This window comes from Drosophila bipectinata, chromosome 2R, assembly GCF_030179905.1.
Source record: "Drosophila bipectinata strain 14024-0381.07 chromosome 2R, DbipHiC1v2, whole genome shotgun sequence".
Taxonomy (NCBI): domain Eukaryota; kingdom Metazoa; phylum Arthropoda; class Insecta; order Diptera; family Drosophilidae; genus Drosophila; species Drosophila bipectinata.
The window spans coordinates 3,819,007-3,838,835 of NC_091737.1; the positions used below are offsets into that span (position 1 = coordinate 3,819,007).

The window sequence follows — 19,829 nt, forward strand, 5'->3', positions numbered from 1 at the left end:
ACCCACTCTTACGACCCGTGGAATTCAGTGGCATTTCAACCCACCATTTTGAAATTTGGGCGACGGTGGGAGGCGAACGTAAAGGCCGTTAAAACTCATCTGTATCATTCCTTCAAACTGACTGCTATGACCTATGAAGAACTATCCACGGTGCTCACCCAGATCGAATCATGTTTAAGCTCAGGTTCACACTGTTCTTATCAGCAGATCTAAACGATCTGTCCCCACTTACTCCCGGGCATTTCCTTATAGGAGGACCTTTATTGGCACCTCCGGAATTTACATTCTCTTTCAAACAAGTCCATCGACGCACGCTTCGTAGACGGTCAATTTTTAGACAATTTTGACAACGATGGAGCGCCGATTGGCTGTCACATCTACAAGCACGTCCGAAATGGAGCCAAGAACGAACCAATCTGCAAGTTGACGATTTAGTTGTAATCAAGGATGACCGGCTCCCCCCAAACTCGTTTTTTTGAAATTGCGTCAAGGGCTTTGAGTGCCGCTTGACTGTCTAAGAAGTTACAGATTGTGTCTTGATTGCCAGTAAGTGCTGGGGATCTAAGTGCTTCCCCGATAGCTATTACTTCTGCATGGAGCACACTGCAGTGGTCGAGGAGTCTGAAGGACTCATTAAGACACAGCCGCTCGCTCGCACCTGGCCATTCAATTTTGAACCGTCTGTGTACATATGAAAGGAACCGGCTGGTCCCAGGCTTTTCAGCATGTATAGAGCGCGATTGTTGCCTTTTTAGCTCTATCTATAGTGTTTGGCTTCCAGGCCAGTTTCCTGTCTAGCCTTATCCCTAGGTACTTGGCGCTACCGCTGAGGGAGAGTGTTTCCCCTGTTAGTTTTGGAAGCCTTAAATTTGGTATTTTGTACTTCCTAGTGAAGAGGACAAGCTCGGTTTTGGATAGGTTTACACCTAGTCCGTTCATGCTTTGGGTATTAATACGACCTTCGTCCGCAACCACATTGCGGGTACGATGGCTATTCTGAAAATTGCTGAGAAAGGTTTCCTAAGGTTCGCTTTGTACGCCTTCCTGGCTGTCTTCGTGTTTGCCTTACTGGCGATATTATAGGCCCGTGTCCACCATGTCACCCAGGCCTTCCCTACTGTCAACGCCCCTTGTTGGAGGTTCCCAAAAGATCTTCCTAATTTTTTCTTATATAACTCCTAGCTCGGTTTTCTCGGGTTGCGTACCGTTAGTCGATTCATGGTCTTGAAATTGACCACTAATTCTATGTATCGATGGTCCGAGAAAGAGTGTTTCTCTAGGACTCCCAATCTAACAATCCTATCAGCTAGGGAGTCAGCAGCTAGGAACAACTCAGCTTTTTTTCTTGACTATGAAGGTGGGTTCTGTGCTCCTGTTACCCACCAGAAGATTGGAGCCTAGGATAAAATCAAAGATAGACATACCCCTTTCGTTTGTGTCAGTGCTTCTCCACTGTTGATGATGAGCTTTGGCATCGCAACCTATGATCAGGTCGATCTTGTGCTTCCTGCTGTCTTCCACCAGCTGTTTGAGTAGCGGGTGCGGGGGGAGGGACTCGCGGGTGCGAGGGTCGTGGCCCATATACTTCGAACACACCCTTAGAGGACCCTTTGGGCTTTCTAGGGCTGCGGCTACGTGGTCTTCATTACTGAAAATGGGTAGCAAAAAGAGGGTTCCTCTTTTCCTCTATAAGGGTTCTACCCTTCGTCACTTCGGCGAACGGCTGCGCCTTCCTCTTCTTGGTTTGTGGGGATCCTCCTTGCGTAGATCTCTGCCTTTTCGCGCTTTGCGCGATCTTCTTGGCAGGATCTAACCCAGCAAGTTTCTTCGGTTCTAGCCTCACACCCGCCTTTTCTGATTTGATGTCGGTCAGGACCTCCCTTGACCACTTAATAATCTCGACCTGGTCCGAGTTGGCTTCGGCCGATGGCTCCGCTCTCATTAGAATGAAGGCAGCTCTCCTCCTATTTTTATAAGAGCCTTTCCGTCGAGTGAGACGCTCCCGGACCAGGGCTCACTTTAGGGGCCCCGCCGGTTGGTTTAGAGGTTGACCCTGGGGTCTTCCTCTCCACGCCGTTCGGTGGTCCCATGGTTAGCCCCGCTTTGGAAGAAGAAGCCTTGGCAACCTCCTCCGCACCGGCGCGTCCCGGCTCCAGATGTTGCCTCTCTGTGGGAGGCTTCATCATCTCAGCAACTCCTTGGCTTTTGATGGGCTTGGAGTTTCGGCCTTGGAGTTCCGTTCTCCGCTTAGGTTTTTATTAGGTAAAGTAGAATTCGTGTTTTGGTTCCACGACTAGGCGGGAAGGATTTTGTCCATCATGACATAGCCCGCTTGTCACGATAAGGCTGGTTAAAACTAGGAGGTTGGCCGGCCCCCCAGAGTTCGCATAGTAGCGTCCGAGCCTCGGACACGCATTCTTCGGCATATGCTGTTCCACTTTGGATTGGGGTGATTTAAGGAAGGGAGTGTTCTTCTCACCGCCCGACTACCATTTTCCAGCCTTAGACATGAGACATGACCTTACCGGGACCTGTTACCAGCCGCCCTCACGTGGAGAGTATAGACGCACTGCGGTGTACCAGCGGTGTACAGTTACGGCACGCAATTGGTTGCGTGTAGGTCCTCCTGTTGTACCCGTTGGCTGTCGGCCCTAAAAAGAGTAAACTGAGTAAAGAATTTTAAAATAGTATTTTTTCCTTATTTTTGCAAAATTATGAAAGAATTGAAGTTTCCGAAGATAAATTGAAATTTTCTGTATAGATTTGCACAGATCTCTGGCACAGTATATCAGCACATAGCCTAGTACTCATCGGGGCTTGAGATGGTTAAAAGTGCGGGTCGAAGAAAGCGGACGAGCCGCGCGGGCGCTCCCGAGTGACGCTCAAAACACTGCAGAATCTAGAAAAGGAGTGGGTAATGGGTGACCGGACAACTGGGGACAAACTCACCTGCCGAGCGAACCATAACACTCCCTGGATAGGTCACTAGATGGCCTCCGCGAAGATTCGGATAGTCGCCAACCGCTGAGGTAAGAGGCGCGAAGAAAGCTTTCTCTTCTAGGAATTCTCTTTGCGACACCTTTCTCCTGAGTTGAATGAGCTAAGCAAACGTGGCTTCCCCCACCAGAATTGCGCAGGTCATGGCAGCTTATCGTACCCAGCTGGCGGGCAGTGTTGGGGAACGCCCTAACAGTGTCTGCCGGTAGAGGGCGCTAGATCCGGACCAAGGGCACCAGGGCTGCCGAACGTCGCAATTACGCGACTGCAGGAGCCCGCTAGATACCTTTCAGGGCTGCTGCCTCAGGTCCTTTGACCAACCTATTGCGGAAGGGGGTAGAAAACTCTGGCCTGCCATGAGGTGACGAAGGTCAAGGAGCTGACCAACTGTCAACCCCTCCGCTACGGCGGCTCACCCTCAAAAGGGGCTCTGGAGACCGAGCAGGAGCGGTATAACTCCCATCCTCTCCTCCCTCCGTTGATCTTTGCCTCTTTGCACTTTGCGCGATCTCTTTGGCGGGATCTGACCCAGCGAGTTTTTGCGGCTCTAGCCTCACATCCGACTTTTCCGGTTTGAGGTCGGGCAGGACCTCCCTTGCCCACTTTATAATCTCGGTCTGGTCCGGGTTCGCTTCGGCCGATAAGTGCGCCCTCATTAGGACGAAGGCTGCTCTCCTCCTATCTTTATAAGAGCCCTTACGCTGCATCGAGTGAGACACTCCCAGACCAGGGCTCGTCTTAGACGCCCCACCGGTTGGTTTAGAGGTTGACCCTGGGGTCTTCCTCTCCACGCCGTTCGCCCATGGCCCATGGCTTCCGCTTTGGAAGAAGATGCCTTGTCATCCTCCTCCGCACCGGCGCGTCCCGCCTCCAGATGTTGCCCCTCTGTGGGGGGCTTCTCCATCTCAGCAACTCCTTGGCTTTTGTGGGCTTTGGACTTTGACGGGTCACTGACCCCATTTCCGAAATTTTTTAGGAAGTTCCGTTCTCCACTTTGGTTTTTCTTTGGTAAGATGTTGTTCATGTTTTGGTCCCACAAGTAGGCGGGAAGGGGTTCGTCCATCATGACATAGCCCGCTTGTCACGATAAGCCTGGTTAATACTGGGAGGTTCACCGGTCCCCCAGAGTTCGCATATTAGCGTCCGGGCCTCTCCTCGGATACCCATCCTTCGGCATATGCTGTTTCACCTTGGATTGGCGTGATTTAAGGAAGGGAGTGTTCTTCTCCGCGCCCGACAACAATTTGCCAGCATTCACGGCAGAGGCATGACCTTACCAGGACCTGTTTCCAGCCGCCCTCACGTGGAGAGTATAGTCGCACTACCTGCGATGTACACAGTTAGGTCCCCCTGTTGTACCCGTTGGCTGACGGCTGTTAAATGTTAGTCAGATGTCTCCCCTTAATAAGTTAATTGAACCATTTATGTTGCACTTTAACTATATTCTCCAACATAAAGTCTTTCCGAGCTGTACTCTCTGGACGTAACCCGGACGTTAGACGTAACATCGTAGTTACTGTGGAGTTTGTTGTTCTTCACGACGCCTAGCCTTGTTGCACTTGCTTGTCTTGCTGGCTTTGCAACAACTGCTCACATATTAAATGTGCTGAATGTGGACACAATCGCTTGCAGAGAAATCGAGTCAGAGATGCGGACTTTTATGAAACAGACTAGAAATGGTTTCCTTGATGTTCGCAAGCAATTCTCGGTCCTTAATGAGCAATTCCTTGCACTTGAAACCCAATTCCTTGGTCTAAAGATTTTAAGCGAATCTCCAAGAAGAAAAATTCTGAACACTAACGTGATGACTGCCAATTTATTGTGTACCTCTAAATCCCATGGTGTACAAGTCGATGCATTTTCAACACCAAATATTTTACCGTCGCCTACTTGTCTATCTACTGAAGCTGTTCCAGTACCAAAGGACATGATGAGCCTTCCAGCAGGGAGTACGAACCTTGACCCTCCTATCATCTTGGAGCCTCCATCGTTGGACAACCTTCATTCTGCTCCTGCTGAGTTGTCTCCAAGGCCTCTGACTGGTGTGGCGCCTAAGGTTAGACCTTCTGGACTTACGCTGAGGGCGGTCGCTCCCCGTAGGGTCATATTTGTCACTTGCCTTATGCCGGATGCTACTGTTGATGAAGTCAGGAGTCACCTGTTATACCATCTAAAGGTAGCTCTTATTGAAATAGCTGTTTTTAAGTTTAACTTTAAACATAAGCGTTTTACATCTTCTTTTAAAATAGTCCTACCTGATTCCTACCTTGAAAAAGCACTTGATCCTGTAGCTTGGCCTGCGCACAGTATCATTCATAAATTCCTAGCAAAAGACGCTCAGATTCCTAGCCCTGCAAAAACTGCTTCAAAAAACTTAATAACCAAGTATTTTCTTGTTGCTATCAAACGTTCGACTATTCTGGGTAAATTGAGCCATTTTTTTACAAAGAGTGCTTCTTTTGATTTTGATGCTATCGCGCTTACTTAAACTTGGCTTAATTCCTCTGTCTCTGATTATGAAACTTTTGTTCCTAAGTTCACTGTGTTTTGATTGGATCGTCCATCTTTTGAAGGTGGTGTCCTCATTGCTGTTAATAATGAGTACCCTGCTGAACTTATTCCTTTCTCGAATGAGTTCGGAATAGACTTCATTGCGGTGAAAATGTTAACTGGCCCGTCTCATAATTTCCTGACCTGTTCCTACATTCCTTCGATGGTTGAAGATATTGTTTATTTTCCCCACCTTGAGCCCATTCTATTTGTCTGTTTTATTGCTGGTCAAGGACTCTGATTTAATCCTAATCATGGGAGATTTCAGCCTTCTCCTCATTTTCTGTATCCCGTCTAAGGAAGACAATTCCCTGCTTTCCAGTTGTCATAACAACTTAATCGATGGTTTAACTGATTTTTCCCTATTCCAGCTTAACCCAATTCATAACATAATGTGTCGTCCTCTGAAACAGTCATTCGGTCCTCGCCGCTATTACATCCTGAAGACTTTCACCATCCTGCACTATTAGCATCAATGTTAATTGATGTACTTTATAATGAGCTGGCTTTAATGTTCAGAAAGACAGGAATCACTCTCGTGATTGGAATTTTCTGTAATCTATAGACACAATTGAAGCAGCTACGGATTCATTTTACGAAATAGTTCACAATGCGATGAATAAATTTGTTCCTGAAGTCCCATCATTATTGTCAACAAAACCACCTTGGCTAAATAAACACCTTTCTCGTCTTATGGATGTAGTCTCATGTTCCGGCCTACTTTTAGAAGTTAATTAAATAAACTAAAATAAATTTAAATATGTTTTTTATAGGCATTAAAAACTATTTGTAAATATTTTAGGTATTGCTAATCTGTTAATCTCAGACCATTTCCTTCATAGACTCCTGCAATTGGACCTTAACGAAGTTATCATGTGGTGTTCAAACAATCTCCTTTTACTTAACTGCTCGAAGTGTAAGGTTATGACGTTCAATCGCAGGGGGCCTCACATCGTCTCGTCTCACTTGGGATGAGTAGGGTCACTCATTCAAGTGACCCATCCAAGTGATCTCATGAAGTCACTCATGAGATGAGTCACTCTCGTACTCACGTCTTAGATCTTCTTTCCCTAATTAACGATCTTGGAGTCCTTTTTGACAATAATTTGTCATATAATGAACATATATAATTGACATTTAATAAAGCCAGGGCTGTGCTAGCTTTTATCAAACGTTGGTCAAAGGAATTTGATGATCCTTTCACAACAAAACTCTATATGTATCTTTGGTTCGTCCTATCTTTAAATACTGTTCGTGCGTTTGGAGTCCGCAATAATTTTTTAATCAAAAGAGCATTGAATCTGTCCAAAAGCCATTTCTGTTATTTTCAGAACTTACCCCTTAAAACTTGCAGAACTCACCCCCTGGACCTCAACCGGAATAACTCTTAGACATTCTTGTTCTTATTCTACCTCTAACTTTAAGTGTAGCGAATGTGTAGCCAATGTTAGCCAAGTTTCCTGTCACAATATTTAATGGTTTTCCTTGTTGGACAGTTTTTAATAAATTCACTCCTGTCATAAAAAGAAAAAAAAACTTTCCTTCCGTCGTATCGTTGCCGGTTATAACTTTTAAACCTACCTCCAATAAAAGATCGCCGTACATCGATCGAACTATCGAACATCGGGCAAAGGGCAGAAGCGGATTAAAGACATCATGGCTTAATATCATCTGCATACATAAATACTAGAGAATTCGGTAAAGCAGGGGGCAAGTCGTTAATAAGCACAGTAAACAATAACGAGCCAAGATGAGTTTCTTGAGGGACCCTGATGACCAAACGGGAATTTTTCAATGATCACAAATAAATAGTCCGAATATAATTAATTTAAATTGGGAAATAAAAAGAGAACGTCCATTTAGGGTGCGAGCGCAAAGAGATCAGGAACGAGGGTGCGCCCGCCTCAGATAATAGGCTGAGCGGATCCTCGGACTGAGCGGACTTCGTCCTTGAAAGGACACTGCTTAGACACTGCGCGCTTGCTAATTTAAGGAGCGGTTTTAATTACCACCACTTGAGAGATTCCATCTCGACCAACGATTAGCTCCATAATTCTAGCAAGCGGCCATTTCATCGGGGATAGGTTCTCGTTCTTGACTAGCACCTTACCGTTCAGGGCCATGGCAGCACAGGAGTTTCGCCATTTAAAGCGCTGCTGATTAAGTTTTAAGTACTCCTTCGTCCGTCGGGATCAGAACGACTGCTGCAGCAGAGACACGCGCAGCCAGCTGTCCATTCGGTTGCAGTCCAGCTTTGTGACATCGGGCTCGATAATCTGACGGACCACCAGACGGACAAATTGTGCTTCGATAGACTCCATAGAGCAAAACTCCAGCCGCGCCCGTTCATGCTCATCGCTTATGAATAATCGGAGCAGCTTCTTTAGCTCATTCTTTAGCAGCTCATTTTTGGCTCCACCAAAGTTAGTTGCGTTATCAGACCAAGGCCTTTGTTGAGGCTTTTGGCGGGTGCATATACACCGCTTCAATGCCTGCAGAAAAGAAGTTGTGGACAGATCCCTTACAAGCTCCAGGTGGACGGTTTAAAACAAATGGTAAAAAAAATGAAAACGCTGGCGTATCATTTTACTGTAGCCTTATTGCGAACTTCCGGTTTCCAATATTAGGACCGAATGATTGCCAACAGGGCGCGAGGTCCCATATGTAGATTCCGCTCATAGAAATCAACAATTATAGCCAGAGTAACTGGATGGTTTCTGGGAAGTATAATTGGATGCTGATTTAAAATCCAATGACTTTTTTGACGACTATCTACACGCAACAGACCAAATTTAACCAAAAAGGGAGAGGATGAGGCAAGAGCACTGGATGCCGATATCTCCTTTCCATTTAAAAGGAAGAAAGGATTTGGTGAAAAAACTTTTATACGTAAGCGAATACCCGCAGCGCTGGAAAAGAATAAGAGAACTTAGAAACCGCTGTTATATCAAGGTACGGAGACTGAAGGTACAGTACGGTTGGTCACTCATCTTGGGCTCCAAGGAGAAACGGAGGACCCTGAGACCACAGATTATACTCAATCAATTCATTGGGAAGAACACCACGCAACAGAATGTCTGCTGGGTTCAGGGAAGTGGGAACATACCACTCCATTGCGCTGTTTAGCTCCTAAATAGTCAAAACATGATTGGCGACGAAAATATTAAAGCGAGAGGTTCTTCTCGAATCAAAGACAAAGCCAGAGCAGAACAAATACTTCCCAGCCTTCAACTGTGCTACTTTCGACATAAATCGAGCCAATAACTTGGCTCCCGATAGCTCTAAAACGCATCCATGGATCTCAACCTTGGATTGAAATGTTAGCGACCACTTTGTGAATTCGGTGCGCTGCGCCCTGGCAAAGCTGCTACAAATCATATCCCAGTCAGAGTCAAGATCTTTAGGAAGACTTTCATCCTAGGACTACTTCACACGGCATTCCTTTTGAAGTAAGATCTTTGCCATTATAATAACAGCACCGACAAGGCAATGAACTGAGACTGAAGAAATTGTCATTGTGAAATTGCTGCCATCATCGAACCTTAGCAAAGAATCCCGATACTCTTCTGGCACCATAACCAGCACGTCAGCAATGTTAGAGCACCACCTTCTTAACCGAAACTGGTTTTTGGCGAGGATATCCGCTGTTTGCAGTATTATGCTAAAAGCTTCGTTTATTAAAAGCTTTTCATTTAAAGAGTCGCCTCCGGAAATGAAATCATCCTCATAAAAGTCGCGACGCATAATTTCCGCCCCATTTTGGAAACAATAATTGCTCTTCCTCTGTCAACTGATGCATTACTCGAACTGATAAAAATGAGGCCGACTTCGTTCCACAGGTGACAGTATCCAACCGGCCTGGCCTGGCCCTACGGTAAGAGCTGAACGCATCAGACAAAGAAAGATTGCCTGGAATATTCAAACTGGAAACATCCAAACTTAAAATAGGCCTTCTTGGATCCTCTGTCAGTCCTGGAGAATACCCTGGGCTTTGCATTTTAAAATGACACTCCGGCCTCGAGTGAGTGCTCGTGTGACTGCCCTGATGGAATTCATCATTGATTATATTAGGTTACGATCAATCTTATCAACCCGAAGTGAAGAATTACCCCAAAATTTAATCGGTCAAAATTTATTTGTAAACACTTTGCGTCCCACTGTCCCACTTTGCGCTCAGAACCGGAATTGTGGTACGCATATGTCTATGCGCGTATGTCGGTATTGGCGCGGGCGAATGCACTTGTGTAACGTAAGTATGTATGTGTTTCTGTAATAAATAATTCACCAGGCAACAACTAAACTGCCGTTTTGTTTATGTATTTATTTATTAGTTATAATTTTTTTATTATAGTACTAGCGACCCCGGCAAACGTTGTTTTGGCCTTTTTTGTTTTCTATAAAGGCTAGCTGTTTTTTCTTGATTTATTTTGGTTAATAAATGTTTTTCAGTATTTCAAGTACATCCAGTATTTTCACGTACAGCAAAATATATAGTGCATTCATCCAAAATATGGGCACGATTGTTTTTATGTTGCACACTGCATCTGGATTATTTTGAATGTTCAATGACAGCTTAAGTGCTGAATGAGCTGTTATGCCTCCATCTAATAAGGTTGCTGCAACGCCAATGCGTTGCCATTTTTTTTTAATCGTAACTCGGCAGGAAGAAGCGAAATAAGGAATGTTCACTTTGGAACTTTCACTTTGAATGTTCACAATAATCACTTTGGAATAAGCAGAATTTTCAACATCAGGCTCTTACTGGAATGCTAGTCGAAGAAATTGCCCAGATGTGAATCCTCGATAAACTTGTAGCCGTTGTTAGTTAATTCTCTTCTAACTATTAATCTGTGCGCTTCTCTTCTTTGAAAAGTGGTCTTTGTTGATTGTGTTTATCTCGTGCATCTTTCGATTGTGATTCACGTAACTGCGCCATGCTTACACGCGCCTTTTCATTACCTTTATAAATTTGTTCTCCTGATCTCGTATTCTTCTATCTCGCGCAGCTCTAGAATTGACTGTTTGATGACTAAAATTGGCCCAATTGCGTTTTCTTGGCATTGGTGACTGTAGATAAGTAATCGGGGACCCCTATTTCAGGGGCATATGACACACACATAAATGTACAATACAATACAATCGTTACTATAAAAGCAGCCATTTCGGAGGAGTATAATTCCCGTGGCGAACGGGATAAAAAGTATCCTAAGCTACCTCCCTACCAATTTTCAGCCAAATCTGTTCTGCCGTTCTTGAGTTATAAGTGGTGTACGACGTTCTTTTATATATATAAATAGATAATAATTAACTTATGGCTTGGTGTAGTTTATATTAACCAAATGACAGAGAGCGCCAATTTTGAACGCTTCTTAGCCAGCGCAAAGAGATCAGGAATAAAAGTTCGCCCGCTAAGCGGATACTCGCAAGCTTAAGATGCTAAATTAGTTGAAGCCGAGCGACTGAGAAAGAGTCAGAATGCGACCAACATAAATAATACATACATAGCGTACATAATTAATTATTATTATTTAAAACCTAAAAGTTGCCTGCTGCCTCAACCGACACCATCTATGACAAAGGATCTCATTACCAATTTATTAGTGGTGGTGGAGCGACGCTTAATGAAGCAATTCTGACATAGAGAAATGATCAAAGAGCAAAGGTGTTGCAAATGAAATTTCTCTGTCCGAGCTCTACCGCACACACACAGTACAAATGTGTGAAACGTAATGCTCACATGTTACATGTTACGTTAAAATCATATCAATGTCTTGAGTGCCAACCACTGATGTACCATAGAGGTTTGGACAGAGCCCTCGAACAGTGTTTTAGCACTTGGCCTGGTACTCCACCGGGGCCTTGCGAATAATAATTTATATAACGTTATGCACGGAAAAATTAGACCGAGCTATTATACAAGAATACATATACAAGAAAGTCGCACCTATAAATCAAGAACGGCAGAACCGATATGAGTGAAAACTATTTTTTGAAAACTATTAATTTTTTTTTTCATTTCACATTTTTTAATGTATGATTTAAATTCCATTTCTATTTTTATACCCTTGCCGATGGTATTCTAATTTTGTCCAAAAGTGTGCAACGCAGTGAAGAAGACATCTCCGACCCTATAAAGTATATACTTTTGGTTGGTTGTATATTCTTGATCAGGATCACCTCCTGAGTTGATATAAGCATGTTCGTCTGTCTGTTTCTACGCGAACTAGTCTCTCAGTTTTAAAGCTATCGACTTGAAACTTTGCACACACCCTTCTTTCCTTTACATTATATAAGTCGGAACGGCCGGGATCGGCCCACTGTAGCTGAAATATAGCTGATTGATCGGAATTAGTATAACTTTGGTGTTTTTAGAGTTAGAAAGTCAAATTTTACACGAGCGCTATTTTTGGCAAAATAATACGACATGCCAAATTTCATAAGGATCGGCCGACTATATCGTATAGCTGCCATATAACTGAACGATCGGAAATGACCCAACTTTCGTGTTTTTAAAGATAGAAAACTGGAACTTGGTTCAGATTACACAGTGCGACAAAAAAAGAAAAATTGGAGGAACTTTTCGGTTTTTCGGTTTTTTGGGACTTTTTTGCTCTTAAAAATTCCTAAACGTAAAATTAAAGTAAAATTGCACTGACTTGTTTTGGGAAAAGCGTTATACCTTCATTATAACGCTTTTATTCAGAATTAACAAGACAATATTGATATATGTCAAAAATGATACCATTTCTTGGAAGTTGTACCGAAAAAATGGCGTCAAAGTCCGAAAAACACTACAAAAATTCAAAAATGTCAGTTTCTTGCGTAAAAATTTTATACTTTTTGTTGAAATAAATTAAAGAGCTATTTTTTTTCAAAAGCTCCAACATTTAACTATGGAAAAACGAAAAAAATTTTAAAATCGGTTTAAAATTACGCGTTTAGGAATTTTTAGGAGCAAAAAAGTCCCAAAAAACCGTTTTTCCAAATAAATCAAGATTTTGAGGGTGTTTGAAAAATTTCAAACATGGTTTTATACTATACTCGACCTAATGAACAATTTCTACTAGGTCTCTTCAAAAGTTCCAAATCACTGTCGCACTGTGTTATAGTTTTGTTAGTTAATCCGACCTACCAAGTTTCATAACGATCGGCCGACTATATCTTATAGCTGCCATAACTGAACGATCGGAAATGGTATTTGGTAGAAATACCAACTTTGGTATATTTGAAGATAGAAGTTTGGGCCTTTTTTTATATTTTGTATTTTAATAAATTCGGTTATATTATCATATTCTCATAAGGATAGGCCAACTATATCCGATGTAACTTCAGCTCCGCCCGAAGTTAGCTTTCCTTTCTTGTTTTAATTGATATTTACAACAAATTATAGCAAAGAAAATTTTTGGATGATGTTGGTACCCTTTTTTTTAATTGTTTTTTTTTAAATTATATTAAAGTTGACTTAATAAGAAAACAACTTCACTTTAACAACAAGAAAGGAAAGCTAACCTTGCATATATATGCATGTATATACCCTTGCAGTTAAAACCGGATATATATCGCAAACATCGGATATAGTTGGCCGCTCCTTATGGGAATATGAATATATAATCCAATTTATTACAATACAAAATCTAAAAAAAGTCCCAAACTTCTATCTTCAAACATACCAAAGTTGGTATTGCTACCAAAAACCATTTCCGATCGTTCAGTTATATGACAGCTATAAGATATAGTCGGCCGATCGTTATGAAATTCAGTGGGTCGGATAAACTGACCAAAAATATAATCTGTACCAAGTTCCAGGTTTCTTTCTTCAAAAACACGAAAGTTGGGTCATTTCCGATCGTTCAGTTATATGGCAGCTATAGGATATAGTCGGCCGATCCTTACGAAATTTGGCATGTCGTATTATATTGCCAAAAATAGCGCTCATGTAAAATTCTCTAACTCTAAAAACACCGAAGTTATACCATTTCCGATCAATCAGTTATATGGCAGCTATAGGATATAGTCGGCCGATCCGGGCCGTTCCGACTTGTATACTGCGTGCAAAGGAAAGAAAGGTGTGTGCAAAGTTTCAAGTCGATAGCTTTAAAACTGAGAGACTAGTTTGCGTAGAAACAGACGGACAGACAGACAGACGGACAGACGGACAGACGGACATGCTCATATCAACTCAGGAGGTGATCCTGATCAAGAATATATATACTTTATAGGGTCGGAGATGTCTCCTTCACTGCGTTGCACACTTTTGGACAAAATTATAATACCCTCTGCAAGGGTATAAAAATTCAATTTAAAAAAATTCATAAAAACAGACTGAAAAAAGTCAAAGTAAAAAAATCATTCATCTGTAGGGTTTGCAAAATTCTTATGCAGAAGAACCAAAAATAAAAGCAATCGGCGTTTTAAGTGATGTCGACTAAAATATACCCTGTTCCTTTCTCAGTAAATTATTTTTAATGATTGTTAAAAAAATTATATGTATATATATACAAAGCATGCTAACAATTAAACTTATTTCTAAATAAATGTAAAAAAAAAAAAATTAATAAAATTTTTTTCGTCATTTTACACAATAACAAATACCCGAATTTTGTTAGGGTGGCAAGTCTAAAAAGTTAGAAAAATCAAAAATTTTGTGCGCTGCACACATGCACCCGTGTATGTGAATCTGTGACCCGCACACACACAAAGACACGCAGACCAACCTTCTCCATCGAGCTGCTTTCATAGACTCAGAAAGCATTCAATGAGAGTATGAGCGTAAGATGAACGAACGATGAGCGTAAGAAAGAGAGTAAGACTTCGCTTTGGGGCCTGCTGGGGCCTGTCGCAAGAAATTTTTGCATCCATTTTCATTGTATGAAATGGGTCTATATGCTGTATGGTTAGTGATAGTATATAGCAGTGGTGCTCATACCATTGCTCTCGCTGCTCATTTGTTTTTGCAAATGCTCATGCCTACCGAGTTGTGTGAGTCTGCTCACGCCATAAGATTCGTTGCTCACGCCATAAGCATCGTTGGTCCCATCATAAGCAAAGGGCAATTACAATAACAATTTTTCGTGTTTTCCCTATTCTCCTCAATCGTACTAATCCGAATGAATTTTGTTGTTGGAGTGCCGAAAACTTTTCACTGCAAGAAATTCGTTCTTATTTTTGTTTCTGCCAAAATGGTCGACCTGTAGCGATGAATTTGTTCTTCGCAGAACATTTTTTTTTAACTAAGAAGCTCTGCATATTTGGTCATAGTATAATAATAAGCTGTTGTAAAATATGTAGGGCCTTTTTTTAATTTCTGTAATAAAATGTATTTTTTATTATAGTGATTTTTTTTTTTAAATCCCTTGTGAATGTTACTTTAATTTTATTTTTCAGTGCAGCCACATGGATGGAAAAAAAAATTTCGCACCAATGTTGGTGATTTTTTGCATTGGTATGGGATTTTGCTCTTCCGTATGCAGAGCTTGGGCACCACTGGTATAAAGCATTGTCTCGATAGGCAATTGGGATAAATGGATAATTGAAAATGGAGGCATGATTTTTGTAGCGCAGAATCCTTGGATAAGAAAAACTTTTTAAGCTGTATAGTTGGCCGTGCTAACCGTCCCCACAGCTATTACATATATCGGCACATGGATCCTTTAGCCGTATTTCTGGCAGATCATGGAGACGGTTCATTTCATTTGTGCAGCTTCAGAGTTCTGATTCTGGGACGCAGTATATATTAAAGAATATATATCGGATGAATTTCGTTTTTAATGAGAGGTACACTTAGGGGAATCAGTTATACCTTAAACATTGGTTGAATAATTTTATTTTTGTTTATTATTTTTAGGGGCATTTTCACTTCTATCGCAAAGTACAGCTAATATCTACCAATGGTATTAGATATTTTATAACCGGATTTTTATTATTATTATATTATTTACTTGACCTTAAGGGTTTCTGCAGTATCATTTTCATTTAAATCACCATGAATCCCTATTTAAGTTTTTGTGAGAGACTCACAAAATTTTCATTCATATCATTTTCGTGGCTTGAGAGCTTATTTTTTTTTATTTGTATATATCGTTAGAGATATATTCATTCACTTTGTAGAGCTTGTACTTGTAGAGCAGTGGTGGGCAAACTCTCATTTCCCATAGCACGCGTGCATAGGGTCGGAAATTCTGCCGCAGCTCTGCCGGCACACTGATAGTGTGAGCACTCTCAAATTGTTTTAGAAGCTTTAAGAGAGACTAAAAGAGAGAGCTATATGATTTGGCATGGAGACAATGCCCACGCAGTTCAAGTTTATTTCATCATTTTGCCACACCCCTACCGCTCCTACAAATTGAGAATTTCTGTAGCGCCAGTTTTTTTATGCCAATCTTTTTCTATAGTTAAAATATATCTGAAAAACAAATTTCATACAAATTGGATGAAATTTAAAAGGAGATATACTCATATTGACAAATTAAAAATTTGCCAAATCGGATAATTTTTAACGAACAATACATAATAGAAACCAAATGTTTATGCTTTACTGCAACTTTATTACAGCGGCTGATGTTTACTTCTGCTGGTCCCAACTCGGATAATTTTTTATGGAGGAAAGTAAAAACTTTTTTGTCTGTTTCCCAATTAAATCCGTCGATTGTTCTTAGGGGGTAGTAGGGTGGCTGCAAGTGTTGTTTTGCCCAAGCGCAACAAACAATTTGTTACTGATACATTTGTTACTGATAAATTTGTTACTGATAAATTTGTTACTGATAAATTGGTTACTGTTAAAGTTTATACCTTAAAGGTAAGTTTAATTGTGTGTGGAAGAGATGAGTACGGGGTATAATATAGTCGGGAAACTTGATTATAGCTCGACCATTTCTGTTAGAGTTAGAGAGTATTTATAATTTAAAACGATCGGCCGACTTTACCCCATACCTTGAATTGGAAAACGATCGGAAATTACCCAACTTTAATTTGAGGACTGTGTTTTTGAACAAAGATAGTTGAAACTATTTACAGATTCTATTTTTGGACAATGGATCGCTTCGATATAACTGAACGATCGGACATAACCCAACTTTGGTATTTCCAAAGAAGATAGAATCTTGAAAACTTTTCTACAAATTAAAACTAATTGAATAAAATTAATTGCATTTTAAGATTAACAATAACCAAAAAGAAGCTGATATCAAATAAAAAAACTTTTTGACGAGGTAATATAATGGTGACACTCCCTCCCTCTATGTGACGAAAAAAAGCCTTATAGCTAAAAAACTACACATTAAATACTATTCTTAGTCGGGACGTGCAAGAAACACTACAAAGAACATAGACACGTAACTTTCGAATGACTGAAACGCAGTCACGTTAGATTGTCTTTTACTACTTGCTTAAAGACAGTCAAAACATTTGGGCATTGTTGTGTGTTCTTCTCGTTGCGATGGTTGTGGAAATTAACGTTTAAATTTTTCATTTTCATTTTAAGCATTGAAGTATTTTTTGTCGCTAATGACATATCTTTTATAAGATTATAAGAAATATAGGAATATGCACGCACGAAAAAATACTGAATTCTCTGCGTAAATGCGAGCTACAGTTACTATGAAATTACCATATTAGTAACCATATTACTATGAAATTTATGTCATACTGATATCACGATTGATATCATCAAGTAAAAAAAAAACTACTTCCACTTCGACGGCTGGCTTGTTTACGAAACAAATTAACCCGATGGCAAAGCTAAGTCCACATGTATTCTTACTTTGCATCGAATACTAAAGGGGCCACTTTCCTCAACAATGAAAGAAACCAAACATAACAATGAACCATTAGAACCAACATCATCAATTGACCTATCAGCCTGTTGCAGTGTCAATCAACAAATTTGAAAAACTTGTATAGATCGCAACGCATAGACGACAACAGTGCATCCCTATGCATCAGTTTGGATTTCACAAGAATCACGGAACGATCGGACAACTAAACCGTATAACGCCATAAAAATGAGTTTCGCAACGCACTTAGTAAGCGGTAGTTTTACTTCGCATGCGCCAATAACTAAACAAAAAAGGACAGCTGTAATCGACTTATATTATACCAGGTACTCATCTCTTCCACCTAAACTTTAACTAACCTTTAAAGTTTAAACATTAAAGACTTGGATTCTCACAAAAAACTTTTGTTGCACACTTTTGCGCTTATGAAAAACCTGAGCCCCTGTACTTACCCCCACGTCCTTACTACCGATTTAGTAGGGAAGCAGACTTAACAATTTATAACTCCTCTAGAAATCAGACGATTTGGCTAAAATATGAATTTCAGATATAAATTAACTATATGTGGCATCAAAAGTTTTTTAAAAAACCCTCCTTAACTAGCGCTACAGAAAACGCTATAGACAAACTTGAACTGAAATGGGTATTATAACAGTCCCCATACAAAATCCTATAGCTATATCGACTCTGCTGTTGATGCTAATCAAGAGCATATATACTTTATGGGGACGAAGATGATTCCTCTCTATGTTGTATTTACTCACACTATTACAATATATCCTTTAACTCTACGACTACCGGGTACAAAAATTAGCCTCAATCAAAAATTAAAATTAAGTCAATAAAATATTTTCATTATAAATATTACAGTTTTGAAATTATTTAGATAAATGTATTAGGGTAAGATGAAGCCGTCAGTCTAAAGTAGTGGTCGTCATAGCCCGGTTCCAGGGGCATAGGAAATTTCTCTGGCCGCGTTCTGCCGCACACACACAGTATAAACGTATTAAACGTCTACTTTTTGCTAAAAACAAATTAATAAAAAAAATTCATTTTTATTATTATTGATAAATTAACATTTTTGTAACAGGTGGTAACTAGTATCGGAATGCTTCATATTGGCATTGTTTTCATCGTTTTCGGAGTTTTCCTTTGCGGAGCTGGTATAATTCCAGATGAAACTATGTCCTGGAACGTTTTTAGTAAGTCATTTACAGCTAAATATTTAGAAATAAGCTTATGAAAATATTTAAACTAGGTTCAAGTGCTGTGTGGTGGAATGAAGTAACATGCACAGGCCTTTTTTCTCTTGGATTGGGACTTTTTTTATTAATTTTAAACTGTCTTATAAGCAGAAAAGAGGAAGAAGACCTTGAGGATTACGTTCAACGTCAGCTTACTCGATCTCGATCTGGTAATAATTTAAATAACATATTATAGTTACACTTTTAAAGCAATGATCCGTAATACAGGTCATCGTCTTGAAAGAGATGTTGAAACGGGTGTATTAACTACGCGTCACGCTCGAAAGGCAGTTGCCTTACAAAAAAACTTACGAAGTAATTCACCCACAGATGTTTCTGTTGTCGATTGCTGCTCCACTGAATCTATTAATAGTGCCCCATTAGTTGGAAGAGCTGGTGTGTACAACTTTAAGCTCAGTTTTGTATTCTGAGTAATAAATTTATTTTTTTTAGGTTTGAATAGTTCAGGAGACGCGCTACTCGAAAAAATTGTGGAGGAAGAAACTCCATACTTAAATGACCGAAGCGCGGGAATTTCTCCAATAGATATAGAAAATGATACTAAGCTCCTGTTGAGAAGAGAGTCTATAAAAGATGGAATTGACATAACTCGCATGTAACATGTTACATTACAATCACAGATTTACATATTTTAATAAACAAAAATTGTATGGTAAAATTTAAAATTTAATTAAAATAAAGCCTTTAAATTAATTATTTAAATTAAAAAAAAAATGCCTAAATGAAAATTTGTATAACCATTTCTAGTCATTAATGAAGCTACTTATTCAAATTATATAACATTTTACTATTAATAATAAAATAAGCAAATATTCAGCCAAATTTGTTAAACCAAAGTATATTTATAATTTTAAGTTAAAACAACATTAAATCTGACAGTATTTTTTTTTTGTGATTCTATATTTATCAAAGCTTGCAAAAAAATCGGTTCTACTTGTGCATGTGGTCAGGACTGTCTCGCAAAACTAATAAAAACGGTGATCTGTTTTCTTTCTCTTTGTTTAACGAGTTCAAAACAAAAATGCACACATGTCTAACATTTTAGGGTATGCGTAGCAACCCTATGCGTATTATGTATGGTATGCGTATTTCATTTTTTGTTAAAGTAAAAGTTTGAATGACGAATAAAATAGTGTAATTTATTTTAAATAAAACTTTTTTAGCAGCAGTTCTTAAAAAAATGGAAATCTACGCTTTCCTATCTATATTTTCTATGGAGAAAACTTGTTCCAACCCAGTTTCAGAG

At 40.1% G+C, this 19,829-nt stretch overlaps 1 protein-coding gene across 6 annotated transcripts in view; it reads left to right on the forward strand.

Moving 5' to 3' along the window:
- The window catches only part of LOC108133500 (serine/threonine-protein kinase haspin homolog), a 217,106-nt gene extending 197,684 nt beyond the window's left edge, over positions 1–19,422 (forward strand). For 5 of the 6 annotated variants that reach the window (XM_070278662.1, XM_070278664.1, XM_070278666.1 and 2 more), the window contains 4 exons: positions 18,409–18,520; positions 18,577–18,732; positions 18,791–18,958; positions 19,016–19,417. In XM_070278662.1, coding sequence (XP_070134763.1) covers positions 18,409–18,520; positions 18,577–18,732; positions 18,791–18,958; positions 19,016–19,182 — 603 coding nt within the window. In that variant the 3' untranslated portion in view covers positions 19,183–19,417. Of the gene's footprint in view, positions 1–18,408; positions 18,521–18,576; positions 18,733–18,790; positions 18,959–19,015 lie in introns of all 6 variants that reach the window. The other variant, XM_070278663.1, reaches the window with a different exon arrangement.
- Positions 19,423–19,829: the final 407 nt, after the last annotated feature.